Genomic DNA, 13,799 nt, shown 5'->3' with positions numbered 1-13,799 from the left:
CCTCTCACTGTTGTGGCCTCTCCCGTTTTGGAGCACAGACTCCGGACGCACAGGCTCAGCGGCCATGGCTCATGGGCGCAGCCGCTCTGCGGCACGCAGGATCTTCCCCGACCGGGGCACGAACCCGTGTCCCCTGCATCGGCAGGCAGACTCCCAACCACTGGGCCACCAGGGAAGCCCTCTTCTGCCCTTTAATGTGACAAACACCTAATCCCCTCCTGTTGCCTCCCCAACCCAACTTCTTGTGGCTTAGGTGTACTACCTGTTCTTTGGCAGACAGCTGCAAATAAAATTTCAAAGTCTAAGTATATGTTTGCTCTCTTAATGTACGCAACAGAGAACTAAATCTGAACTTTGGAAAAAGTCTATTAATAATTGACAAATAACAGAATTGTCAGGATGTAGAAAGAAACACAGGGGAAAAAAAAGAAAAATATCCTAGGGTTCGCAACAGGAAAATGTTCACCCGGCTTGTTTGCATCAGTGATTATGAACAACATGCTAAATCCATACTTCCAAAGTCTATATATGACTATTATAAATCTGGGGCAAATGATCAGGAAACCTTGGATGATAATATTGCAGCATTTTCCAGGTAAGAATCTTTTTAAATCATATTTAAAAATTACACAGAGACATTCTATCAGAACAAGATCTTTCAGCTTTAATGTTGATGGTGTGGAATTATTTGTCTAGATATTATGCTTAGTAGAGAGGCGAAATTTATAGGGCTGTGAGAAATGTTGGGCTTTAAACTTGTTTGAACATATTCCAAGCCTGGGGATCTTGAAAAAAGCTAACCCTAAGTTTCCTCACTTGGAATTATGTGGATACATACATTTTTATACATTTAACTGTGTATAGAAATGGTAACAAATTCTGATGACTCCATTTTCTTTCCCTCTGAGTATGACAGTGATGGTCTATTTTATGGTGTAGGAAACCGTTAATATTAAACACAAGATAGCCGTCTTATCTGGTCAAACCAGATCGGATGGTTGCCTCAGATGTTCCCATCCTGCTGGCTTTCCACTATCATTCATTTTGATTACAGTTGTCTACATTTTCACCTTAGATTCCAGTTTGTCCATATAGCATTACTCTTTCAACTTTGCTGTTTTATCTCTCCTTCAAAGTGCTTCATCTCTCTTCCCAAATTAGTTTTCCCTTGACTTTCATATTTCAAAGCCCAAGATGGTAGATGTCATGGTTTATGTTTTCTATTTGTAATAAAAACAAGAAACAAAATAACTTTAAAGGAGGAAAACCCCTTGGTCTCTCAGCAAGTAGGAAATGGTTTATTTGCTGGAGCAGGGGAGGCCAGCCCTCCATATACTATAGTCTTTGGGGCTCATTCATCTTATATAATAGCTTTTAGTGAAGCCAGCAAATGTTGCAGGCACTCATGGAGGATGAAAAATTAAAGAAAACAGGCAAAGTGTATCCAGGGGAAAGAATCTGCCTGCCTTCCTCATTTCTTCTTTAGCCTAGAGCAAAGTCACTCAAAATCATTCTTCTATGTGTAAGTTAGGAGAAATGAAATCATTCTAACCAAGGTGGTTCCTGGCAAGCAGCACCAATTCATCTGCAAACCAGTGCAGGAGTCTGAGAGTGGGGTGAAAAGGGGTGGGGGGCTTCCCAAAACTCCTTCAAGCCTTGACTTTGTCTCAGATCTTTTCTGGGACACAAGTGAGATTTAATAAATGCTGGGGGAGCCATGAGAAGGGAAAAGTTGGCCAAGAGTAGAGCGGCTTAAAATTTTGCATGATTTTTTCCAACTGTTATGTAATATTTTGGGGTCCCTTCAACATTTTCTGCTCTTGGAAGATGCCCCTTCTTGGGCCCATCTCAACTCATCACCAGGTGATGTGGTTTGCCTATTAGTAGTCTCCTGAAAGCAACACTTGAACACAAATAGGTAATTTTAACCAAGGAAATTTCAGGGCCTTGACAGGATGATGGAGTTGGTGTCCCTCAGCATTCCTCGGGGCACAATGCTCAGGTGACCACCTACTCCACTTATACACAGCCTTCCTCACCCGTTACCACCCTTCACCCCATGCTAGTTGATTAATTACCTCACACATTAAGGCTCTCAGTGGGCTCAATTCAGTATTACGTGCTGAGGATAGAGCAGTAAACGAGATGAAGAAAGTTCTTGTCCACAGGAGCTTACACTCCAGTGTATGCACATTGACCTTGGGCCTCCATAGTGATGGTGGGTTGAATTGATGCAAACTGGACCCAAAACTATTGGCCCATTGGAGGCCTTTAAGAGGAAGCAAAGGGGTGTAGCAAAGCAGACAGAACACCTCTTCAACCCTAGAAATTCTAGAAACCTGGTGAGACACAGAAGACTGTGGTGACTTCCAAGATGTGGACTGGAAAAGTACCTCACAACTTCTGTGAATTACATGGTTCTGTAGTGAGTATTCTCAGCTTACTCAGCCTAAGTACTGAGTAATTTAGGGTCAAGACACAGATAATGAGAATGAGGTTTCAATGCCACCTTTTCCATGAACCTTGATCATTCAATTTTGTTCAGCTTTAAAGAAGGGAAAAATGTATTAATCAACTTTCTCTGGAAGAGAGAGGATTATTATCAACCACCTGAGGAGTATTTATGGTAGCACACATTGCCTATCTAACATCCCAGTTCCTCCTTTGCTGTGTAACTTGCTGGGTGACCTTTCAGTCCTCACCCTGTGTCATCAAGCTGATCACGTGGAACTAAAAATAGATGTTCTGCCAATGTGGTGGTGGCTTTGGCTTGGTGGGATAAAGGCAATCAGTCTGAAAAGTCTCAGTCTGTTTCAAATGAAGATGGCAAAATAAACAAACTTCTGATAACCCCTTGTGACACAATGACAGAGTATTTTAAAGACAGTTATGACATTTATACCCCTCCCCATGCCACAAATGTAGCAAATGGTCATTCACAATGACATTTTTATCTCTGTACCCAGCCCTGACAACCATGATTTGGAGTTCTGGGGACATGAGCCACTTAGGTGACCAAATGATTGCTTGGAGGTATTTCTGACTAAGACTTGGGGCTCTAATACTACTGTGTCCACTCCCCACATAAAAAAGGACAAATAAAGTCAAGTAGATAGAACCACCCAGAAGAACAGTTTCCTATCACAATTATAACAGGAACAGAGAAAAACGTCAGCTTGTTAGGTTTTGTGGGGCTTGACCTGATTGGAGTTCATTTTCAAAAGAACAGTACTTTGTTTCTCTTACACATTAACTCAGGGTATCTTTCTAAACCGTGATCTGCACATATTTTGTGGCTTCTTGTGAAATTATCATTGGTGGAATATAATTCTCTGATTTGGGTATTTAGAAGTCCTGTAATATTAGAAAAGGAAGCTCTCCTCATCCCTCGCAGATCACTTAGCGACCCAGAAAATTGTGTGGTTTTCTTTCAAATAGCAGATGGTAAAAGTGAAATCATTCCCTCTCTTTAATATTTGCGAAGCAATCTACACTTACCAGTGGCACTGGCAGTCTTCTCGTAGGTGTAAATGTCACAGAATCATTCAGCTCATTTGCACAACAGGTAAGTAAGCTGCTTTTTCTCTAGCATTATGAAAAGCAGCTAGTTGTCTCTTGTGTTTTGAAGAGCCACATGGTAAGAGGTCTCTATCCCAGCTCCATCCTCAGCTCCTTCTCCTCCTCTCTTCACGCCTCTTTTTCTTCCCCCTTCCTCCCTGCAAACCACAGCCCTCCCCACTTTGGACCTCAAAGCTGTGGCTTCTTTATCCAGAGAAGTGTTGACAAGCATACACACACACACACACACACACACACACACACACCATTTCAGGAGAGTCACAGGCCTTCTGAAACTTGACTGTACATGGAGGTTTTCCAAAAATGGCTTGACTATTTAAATATGTCTACCATGCTGTGTTTTCTTCAGACTTAAATTCTTTCCCTCCTTCTTCCTTTACCAGGGTGCCTCAGAGGTTGATAATAATTCAGTTACATTTTTTAAAGATCTCTCGATATTACAAATGAATGGTAAAAAGTATGATTACAAATACTGTGGTGTATTTTATATACATATATATACACATTCTGTAGGTTTATACATATATGTTATGTGTTTTTTTTTTAAAGAAGATGTTGGGGATAGGAGTTTATTAATTAATTAATTAATTTTTGCTGTGTTGAGTCTTCGTTTCTGTGCGAGGGCTTTCTCTAGTTGTGGCGAGTGGGGACCCCTCTTCATCACGGTGCGTGGGCCTCTTACTATGGCGGCCTCTCTTGTTGCGGAGCACAGGCTCCAGACGTGCAGGCTCAGTAGTGTGACTCACGGGCCTAGTTGCTCCGCGGGATGTGGGATCCTCCCAGACCAGGGCTTGAACCCGTGTCCCCTGCATTAGCAGGCAGATGCTCAACCACTGTGCCACCAGGGAAACCCTGTTATGTGTTTTTCATGCTTAGAATAATTAATGTGGAGAAATTAAGATTCAATATGATCATCTTACCAGACTTATTAATTCAGTGTGTTGAGTTGGTGGGATTCAATAACAGCACAGGACTTCAAAGCTGGGTGATGAGCAGGTGTCTTCTTTCATCAGTGTACCTCCTCTTGAGGACTGTGTGTATCACCTGATTTATGATAAATCAAAATCAAGGTCCTTGTTGGATGTGAAAATGTTGGAGGAATGGGGACCCCTTCCAGGGCCCGAGAGTGGGCTCTTGTCTAACACTAGGAAAAGAATTGTCTGAGGAGACAGTCATGCTAACAAAGCCAGAGACTTTATTGGGAAGGGGCGCCCGGACGGAGAGATGTAGGGTAAAGGAAACCAGGAGGACTTTTCTGCCACGTGGCTCGCAGCCTTGGATTTTATGGTGATGGAATTAGTTTCTGGGTTGTCTCTGGCCAATCATTCTGACTCAGGGTCCTTCCTGGTCGCGCACGCATCACTCAGCAAAGATGGATTCCGGTGAGGAGGATTCTGGGAAGTTGGTAGGACATATCACTGGAGTCTCCTCTCCTTTCGACTTTTCCTGAATTCTGCCGGTTGGTGGTGGCTTGTTAGTTTCGCGTTCCTTACCAGGCCCTCCTGTTTAATAAAACTCATGCAAGTGTTTACTATTGGGCCTGGCCAGGGCAGGTGTTTCAGTCAGTGGTTTCCCTAACAAAATGGATCCCAACTTTTGCCCCACTTATGTTAACTCAGGAAACCTATGAAAGAGGTTTAGTATTCAATTGGCTCGATTCTTTTGTCAGTCTTCATATCTTTTTCCAAAGTGGAGGTCCCATAAGAGCAGAGTCCAAGGTTATAGTCAGCTACTGTTTTATGTAAGACTGTGGAAAAAAATCACTTAAATTGGGGGATGGGATTGGGTGGGGCTTGGAGAGCTATTGGAATTACCTGACAAGGTTAGTTGTAATCGCTCTTTGGAAAATTTCAAAATATGGAGGACTTTCTAGAGAACATACATTTCCCACTCCATTGATCTCATCTAATTTGGCCTAGGAATTGCATTTTGTGCATTGGTTGACGAGCGTCTGTAATGCCATCCTCAAGGCAGGAAATAACGTGTGTGGGAAGCAAGAACCGTTATTTAAGTGACTGCGCCACCTCGTGGACAAGCCTAAAGCTACTGCCTGGAGATGGAACGGTTTTGCCTTGCCTTAAAAAGGGGAACTGGATATTTGAAAATGTTCTTTCTGCCACACACACACACACACACACACACACACACGGCTGATGCCCCGCAGCTCTGTGTGTATGCTTCATAAAAGCTTTCATTGTTTCCTCAGCTCTAAGTAAATATTAATGCCTTCCAAGGCCAGCGTGCCAATGGCAGCTATTAAATCTTTTTCTCTCATTCTAATAATACACTTAGAGATGACTGGTAGTAAAAAACTCTCTTCAAGCCTTCTGCCTCTCCCCCATTAGAATGGAGATCAAAGAATTACGCTGTGAGGGTCAGTCGAGAAGAAAAGACTTCCAGCAGCAGAGCATGTGGTGTGACAGAAAATCATGACAATTATGATGTTCAAAGGAATTGCAGAGAAATCACAGTTAAAGTTCTTTATTATGCTTGCAAGGGCTGGATGTTTTTACTTTATTATGTGAGGAAGGGTTATATTACAGACCCTTAGCTATTCCCCAAGGCAACACGAAGACAGAATTTCTTCTTCTGCTACAGGAAGTAGGCTTCAGTTAAGACTTGGGAGGTTCGATTTATTTTGGTGACTCCCTTACTAAATCACACTTCACTGTATTAATAAAAAATCTTGATCTATCTAGAAGCAGAGTTAAATCTAGGTCCTGAAAGGTAAGTGTTAGTTAGGTATGTATGTATGTGTACTCACATGTTTATTGCCTTAGTGCTCATTAGAAATGGGGCTGTATTTTTTTCAGTTTTAATCAGTTACTAATGAGGAGAAAAAATCATGAACAAATAAGAGATACAAACTTTGCTGAGAGAAAATAGAACTAGTTTTCCTGTAAAATTTACTAGTTTTATGCTTGGTTTGTTTAGTAACTTTCATTGCTACACAAAAGTGTTACAGAAAAAGTAATTTAAGATAATGTTCAGGGGTCAAAAATTCAAGCCAAAAACTCGTCTTTGCCAAATAACATTGTTCATGAAAATGCTCAGTTAAACTAAAATAAAAACTTCCCTTATCATCATACTTCAATGGATACTGAATTCAGATCAAGGATTTTGAAGAAACCACATCAAATTTTAAAAGTAGTTCCCTGAAGCTACTGTCTGTAAGAAAAAAAAAAAAAAACCTGCTGAAGTAGACATAGGATATCTTCTTAAACTCTAATCTAACCTCCATGCCATTCTATACCATCTTGAAAATGGCTTGGAAGAAGTGAAAGGAAAGCTATATTCACACAAAAACCTTTAAGTGAACGTTTATAGTGGCATTATTTATAATCACCCCAAGTTGAAAGATTCCGAATGTCTCTTATCTTGAGCATGGATAAACAAACTGTGCTACCTTCTTACAGTGGAATACTAGTCATCAACCAAAGAGAACAATTATTGATGCATGCAGCAATATGGGTGAATCTCAGAAGAATTAGGCTAAGTGAAAGAAGTCAGACTCAAAAGTCCACATACTAGAGCTGACCTTTGAAAGTGGGTTTGAACTGAGCAGGTGCACTTATACACAGATTTTTTTTCACTGAATAGGTGCTACACGATCCATGGTTGCTTGAATCCGTGAATGTGAAACTGGAGATCTGGAGGGTTCGACTGTAAAGTTATACCCAGACTTTTCACTGTGCAAAGGGCTGACCCCCTCCACCCACCCCGACCCCCACCTTGTTCAAGAGTCGACTATATATGACTCCATTTGTATGATATTCTTGCAAAGTAAAACTATAGGGACAAAATAAAAATGATCAGTGGTTGCTTGCTCGGAAAAATAGAAGAATATTTTCTCTTTCTAACTCAAATATAATGTCAAAGCTTTGGTTATGCTTTTGAAATTCTAAAAACTTTTTTTTCTTTTTCAAAAATTCTAGGTGGAAGCTTTATCCACGAATGCTCCGGAACGTTGCTGAAATAGACCTGTCGACTTCTGTTTTAGGGCAGAGAATCAGCATGCCAATCTGCGTTGGGGCTACTGCCATGCAGTGCATGGCTCACGTGGATGGCGAGCTTGCAACTGTGCGAGGTAGGAACAAGGTTCTCACTCAAAGGGACAGAAATGGGCTAACATTTAGTGACTCCCTTCTCTTATGCATCAAGAAAACACTTCCCTGGATGTCTTTATACTCACAAAAGTTAAGCTCATTGACTGGCATCAAAATGCCTGTTCTTGCACGTCCTGCTCTTCTACCTTCTAGCTGTACAACTCTAGCAAGATACTGGAGATAAAAATAGTACCTACCTCCTAGGGTTACTGTGAGGATTAACTGAGTTCACATTTATAAAGTATCTAAAACAGTGCCTGGCACAGAGTAGTGGCTCAGTGACTTATAGTCGTATTATGAGTATCAATAACAATAACTCAAAATATCAAGGTCTGAGAAATGGACTCACCCATGGTCATACAGCTAGGTAGTACAGAGATGGACTCAACTTCATGGCTACCTAATTTCAAAGCCCTTCCTGCTTCCCCCAAACCACATGATTCTCACCATCAAAGAGTAAATGCAGTGACTTGATTGGCTGTGTTTTCTGCCATGGTTTTGGACCATGATTCATTTACTGATAGGTTATATTCCCAGTAGAGCATTTCCAACTGCCTTAGGAGGGAATAATGAGAAATTCAAATATGATATGCAGAAATTCCTAATTAGGGCTAATTTATTAACTTCCCAGTCCCCTAGCAACTATGAACATTTGAAAGGATATATGCAGTGATAAATCTCCCCACATTCTGCTTCAGAAACACATATAAAAGTTGGTAATGAAGTCTATCTGATTTTTTTTTTTTTAATGCTGAGCAAGGCAGGAAATTCAGGACTAAAGAGCAGGAACTAAATACTATTTTAAAACATTTTAATTTTAAGAATTAAGGATCTTGTGGATTCAATTCCCTCCCTGAAATGTCTTTCACAAAATACTGCCTGGACTGTCAGCATGACACAGTGAGGTTGTGCTAGAGAGACTCACGTTAGAGTCTGGAGTCCCTTTAATTCTAGGACCACACACAGATAAGTGTGGCCCCAGCCACTTGTCTACAGTAATCCTGAAATATGGAGAAGGAGAAGGGAAAAAAGGGAAATGTATCAGTCTATTTAAAGTTAGGATAAGAGAGGACTTTCCAAGAATGTTATAGACAACAACCAGTGAAACAAAAGCAAACAAATCAGCACACACACAAAAAAGGAAATTTCCACACTCTCAAATATCTATAAAAATTTAAAACAAATGGCCAACTAAAAAGAATTCAAAAATGAGACTGCAAAGAGTTAATGTCCTTCCTGTGTAAAGAACTCTTTTATTTGAATAATAAAATAACATATAACCCAAAAATGTAGGAAAAGATGTAATTGAAAAAAGACAAATAAGACATTCACAAATGGAGGCATAAAAAATAACAAATAAACGTATGAAAAGTATTCAATTTTTATCCCATCCATAATTATCAAATATAAAATTATGATTATTTTATTTTCTGAATATCAAATTATTATTTTAAGATTAGATAGGGTGATTAGGTTATATGCATGTTGAAAATGTGCATTTTCAAATACGGGTAGGAAGAGTGAAAAATAGAATAATCTTTTAGAAAATAACTTGGCACTGTGCATCAAAGCTTTGAAAATATGAATTCCAAGTGATGCTATGAATTATCTTCTAGGAATGCCAAGGAAATAATTATGATTTTGAGGAATGACATCTTTGCAGGGATTTTCACGCCTGTTATTTTAAATAAGAAAAAAATCAGGAAAAACACTCGAATGTCCCATATTTGGAGATTGGTTGCAAAAAAATAGGATGAATAAATATGGGCTAAACACTTAAAAATCATATTATAGAAAGAGTTGAGTGGCATGGAAATATGTTACAATATAATAATTTTTTGCGGTACGCGGGCCTCTCACTGTTGTGGCCTCTCCCATTGCGGAGCACAGGCTCCGGACGCGCAGGCTCAGCAGCCATGGCTCACGGGCCCAGCCGCTCCGTGGCATGTGGGATCTTCCCCGACCGGGGCACGAACCCATGTCCCCTGCATGGGCAGGCGGACTCACAACCACTGCGCCACCAGGGAATCCCACAATATAATAATTTTTAAAAAGCAGTTACAAACAATAATAAGGTCATATGATATATTTATTTTTGAAGACCAAGAACGTAGACCACATTTTACAAATTTTTATTTATGAGTGATGGGACTATTGCTGACTCTATAGTCTTCTTATTTTTGGTCCATATGTATACAATTTTCTTTGAATTATTTTGCAAGAAGAGACCAATAGAAGCTAAATTTAAAAGAAGAGAGAAAACTGGAGAAGGAACCATGGAGTGGAAGTGAATGAAAGGAAGTGAAGAAGGCAATAACCAAAGCTCACTTGGTAAAACACCCTGGAGCCTGTAAAGTATTTTTACATATATCGTTTTATTTGCTATTTGACAGTTGTCACTGTCCCCATTTTATGGTCAAAGAACTAGTTCCACAGAAAGCAGGTTTTCATAGTAATTGATAGGATTTACTCTCCAAATCACCTCTGATGGTTCCAAGGTCACTGCTCCTTACTTTTGCTGGGGGTGGGGTGGAAAGAAAAATGAGAAGAAAGCTTACTTAGAAACTATAATTTGACAGTCTATGCAGTACTGTTTTATCTAACATTATTTCCTTCTAGCACTAACCATGAAACATTATTAAATGCCTATTGGAGTCTTATCCCTTTAGATTTATTTATTTATAAAATGATTACCATGTTCCAGGCACTTTTCTAAGCACATTACAAGTATTAAAACATCACATCCTCTGAGCAGCCCAAAGAAGTAGGTACTATTATTAAGCCCATTTTATACAGGTGAAACAGAGACACACGGCAGATGCCCAGGGTCACACAGTTCATAAATGAGAGAGATGGGATTCAGACCTACACAGTCTGGCTCGAGTCTGGGCTCTTAACTGCCTTGCGCTGCTTTTAATTTCCAGAAAATCCCATAAGTATCACGAGGGGAAGCCAATGTATCTGTAAATCACATTCCCTAAAAGTAATTAATTTGTCACTTAAGGTGCATGCAGAGCAGACCCCACCTGGGGTAGTGCTGGAGACTGAAATACTTGATAGACATTAGCGTAAGATAGAACAGGCAGAACCGAGAGGATGTGGTGACACTGAGGACTCTGAGAAACTGGCAATGAAATGTTATACACACCAACTTGGAGAAGTCAAGATCCTGAACACATTCCTGTCAGGGCAGTGACATGACTGTTTATATTCCAGATTTGTGGTAGAATCATCCCTCAAGGATTTCAACATTCTTAAGGTTTTCTTCGACCTTCCAATTGCTGTCTATGGATTGATGGTCTTTTTAATATTAAGATTAATCCCCCAAACAGGTGGTGATCAGCTCATAACCAAGAGTATTCCTTGGCTGGTACATTTTGTTGGTGGGATGGATAAGTTACTTGGAAGGAAAGAATGTGTACCTGGAACAGATGCTATTGGTGCCCAGGATATATTCCCTTATTACTTCCCATTTCTATCAGAACCTGCAACTTTTTGCCTAACATTTTCTCTGGCAGCAGGAGCTGATGAATGGGGGTGGTGGTTGGAAGCGGGTGAGTGGAAGGGCATCCCTCTGGCTGGTGGATAAATACCTCAGCTCTCTTTGATCAGGGTAACTGAAGCATCTTCTAATCCCATCACCCAGGGTTTCCCTAATAAGACTGAGCCCCAGTTGCCTTCAGAAGTTACCTGCCCATTAGCACAGCCTTCACTGGCTGCCTCCCATCCCTCTTTCACTTTCCTACTCCGTCAGCTCACCTTGCCATCATTCCCAAATAAAAGACTCAGGCCCATAGCATTGTCTCATTGTCAGCTTCTGGAAAAACGCAAACCAAGACAGTGACTAACTGAATATTTGTACAGCCACAGGAAAATTTAAGGAAGAGTGGAGGAACATATGTATTTGGTAGACACTGCTTTCTTTTCTCAAAACTCATAAAATTAACAGCTGATATTTGATTTACTCTACCATTTCCAAATATGGAAACTCTCTCAAGCTAGCCTGATCCTTGGGGAAACTGTGAGATCTATGGATGGATGTTGTTGTGGAGGATTTTTTTCCCACCCTCCTAATTATCTGGCCCCTAATCAAGTTTTCTTTTTTCCAGGGTCTTGGTCCTTAGCTAGAAGGAGAAATTGGGGCCAAGTTCAGAGGATAGGGGTTAGTTAGAAGCCGTCTCTGGAGAAAGTGTTCCTGTTAGCCTGGTCAGTAAGAGTAGGTGAAATCAAATCCCCAGGGAATGGTCTGGCCTGAATAATTAGAATGAGCATCTAGAAAGTTCTGGAAGTTGCCACGGTACCATGGTCTTGCCTTCCCAGCTGGTTCTCCAGACTTCTTCACAGAGCCCTTCTTCAGGGGTCCTTTGGCCTTTCTCCTCACCACTGTAGGACATGTCCCCATTTTGAACTAAACCCAAGAACAGAGCTTTCTTCTTTACATGACTGTGTGGTCGTAGAGTGACTAACGGAGCTACTCTTTCTTCGTTTTCTAAATGGCAACGAGTATAGGGTTGTCAAATAAAATACAGGGAACTAGTTATAGTTGCATTTCAGATAAAAACCAAATCATTTGTAACTGGTATCCTATGTTTATTCGCTACAGCTGGCAACCCTAGTTAAATGAGAGATCTTACCTCTAGAGGCTCTTGTGAGGGTCACATGAGATAAATACTAGGAAATACCCAAAATGGGGCTCAATTTTTATTTGCCCCTGAGATTCCAAGTCCCTAAAATATTTCTCTCCCATACATTAAAAACTCACTTTCAGAAAAGTATACTCTGTTTATAATATCTTAGTGGGAGTAAAAAATTGCTCTTTTTACTTTGTTAAAGATGTTTTTGTTTTAAGCTTTATGCAGGAACCTCAAAAGATGACTTTAAGGGCCAGGCTGGTAATGTAAATGTCCAAGGAGGGATGAAGTTAAGAAAACAATAATGCAAGCTCAGTGGTGGAGAGGGTACCAAACCTAGATTGAAGGTTCCATCAAAGGAGGGCAGCCACATCTTGGCACTAGCTAAGTGATGCCCCATGGGAGTGAGGATGAGGTGTGGTTGCCAAATCTTCAAAAATTTTAAGAGAAACCAGAAATCTTGATTTTTATGTGCAATGTCCTGGTTTTTAAATGTTGGCAAATAAATCAAAATTCTTTAAAACACTGTTTGGAGCAACAATGTGTGGGCCAAGGCAAATACTTTTGTGGGCTACAACTGTCCCCTGGGCTGTCCAGCTGGGGCATCTGATATATGTGGAAATTCACCACTAACTCGTTTCACTCTCTAGGATTATGTTTCCTCACTGGTAAAGTGAGCTGCTTACATGTGATTAGTGGTTCACTTCCGGTGTCCCAAGGAGGCTGGAATTGTTTCCAAGGATCTCAAGGAAGTTAAGTGTGTCACTGAGCACGCAGCTACTTGTGTTGCTTGTTGGGACTGAAAAGAACAGTGCTTTATAGAAAACGTTCTGCTGCTAAGACAAAAACAAAGAGAATACTCAAAAACATAAAACTCCCAACAGGAGTAGCTGATCTTTACAATTTTTTTCAGCATACAAATAACTGGTTTTGTGCCCTTATAAGATGTCATCAAATACAAAAAAAGAGACCAAAGTCAAGACCTGCCCCTCCTGACATTGCTGAAATTCCCCCTCTCTCCCTTACTTTCTACTCTATGCCAGCCCTGGAGGACATAGTCTGTGGAGTGAGCATCTGCCTACATTGGATTTTCATTTCTGAAAACTGCATTCTTGGGATAAAAGAGAACGATCATATAATTACTAATCTCTAGATCTTGCTGAAAACAAATAGGTGTTTAATAAATGCTTACATAAATTTTAAAAGTGATACTTCAAAGTCTTGTGGAAAATGATGATAGCGAACATTTACTTAGCAATTAATGTGTGCCAAGCAATTTGAATTTATTAACTCATCTATCCCTGACCACTGTCTTAAAATGTGTGAGCCCAAAGCCCTGAGGATCTTTCTCTGACTCCTGTGCATGTGGAAACTGAGGCTTGGAGAGATTAAATACCTTGCTCAAGGTTATTAATCACTTACACAATGCTGTCTATAATACCCTGGTCAGTTACTGATATTTCCAAATGTCATTAACTGCAGC

General features: G+C 40.4%; 1 protein-coding gene across 1 annotated transcript in view; it reads left to right on the top strand.

The window, feature by feature from the left end:
• The first annotated feature begins 449 nt into the window (after positions 1 to 449).
• Positions 450 to 13,799, top strand: part of HAO1 (hydroxyacid oxidase 1) — a 58,606-nt gene continuing 45,256 nt past the window's right edge. Inside the window, exons 1-2 of the mRNA XM_082644583.1 lie at positions 450 to 595; positions 7,515 to 7,666. Of these exons, the coding sequence (XP_082500709.1) occupies positions 459 to 595; positions 7,515 to 7,666 (289 nt within the window). The 5' untranslated portion in view covers positions 450 to 458. The remainder of the gene's footprint in view (positions 596 to 7,514; positions 7,667 to 13,799) is intronic.

The sequence above is a fragment of the Mesoplodon mirus genome (genome assembly GCF_964341445.2).
Source record: "Mesoplodon mirus genome assembly, chromosome: 15".
Lineage (NCBI taxonomy): Eukaryota > Metazoa > Chordata > Mammalia > Artiodactyla > Ziphiidae > Mesoplodon > Mesoplodon mirus.
This window is presented reverse-complemented; position numbering and strand designations above follow the sequence as displayed.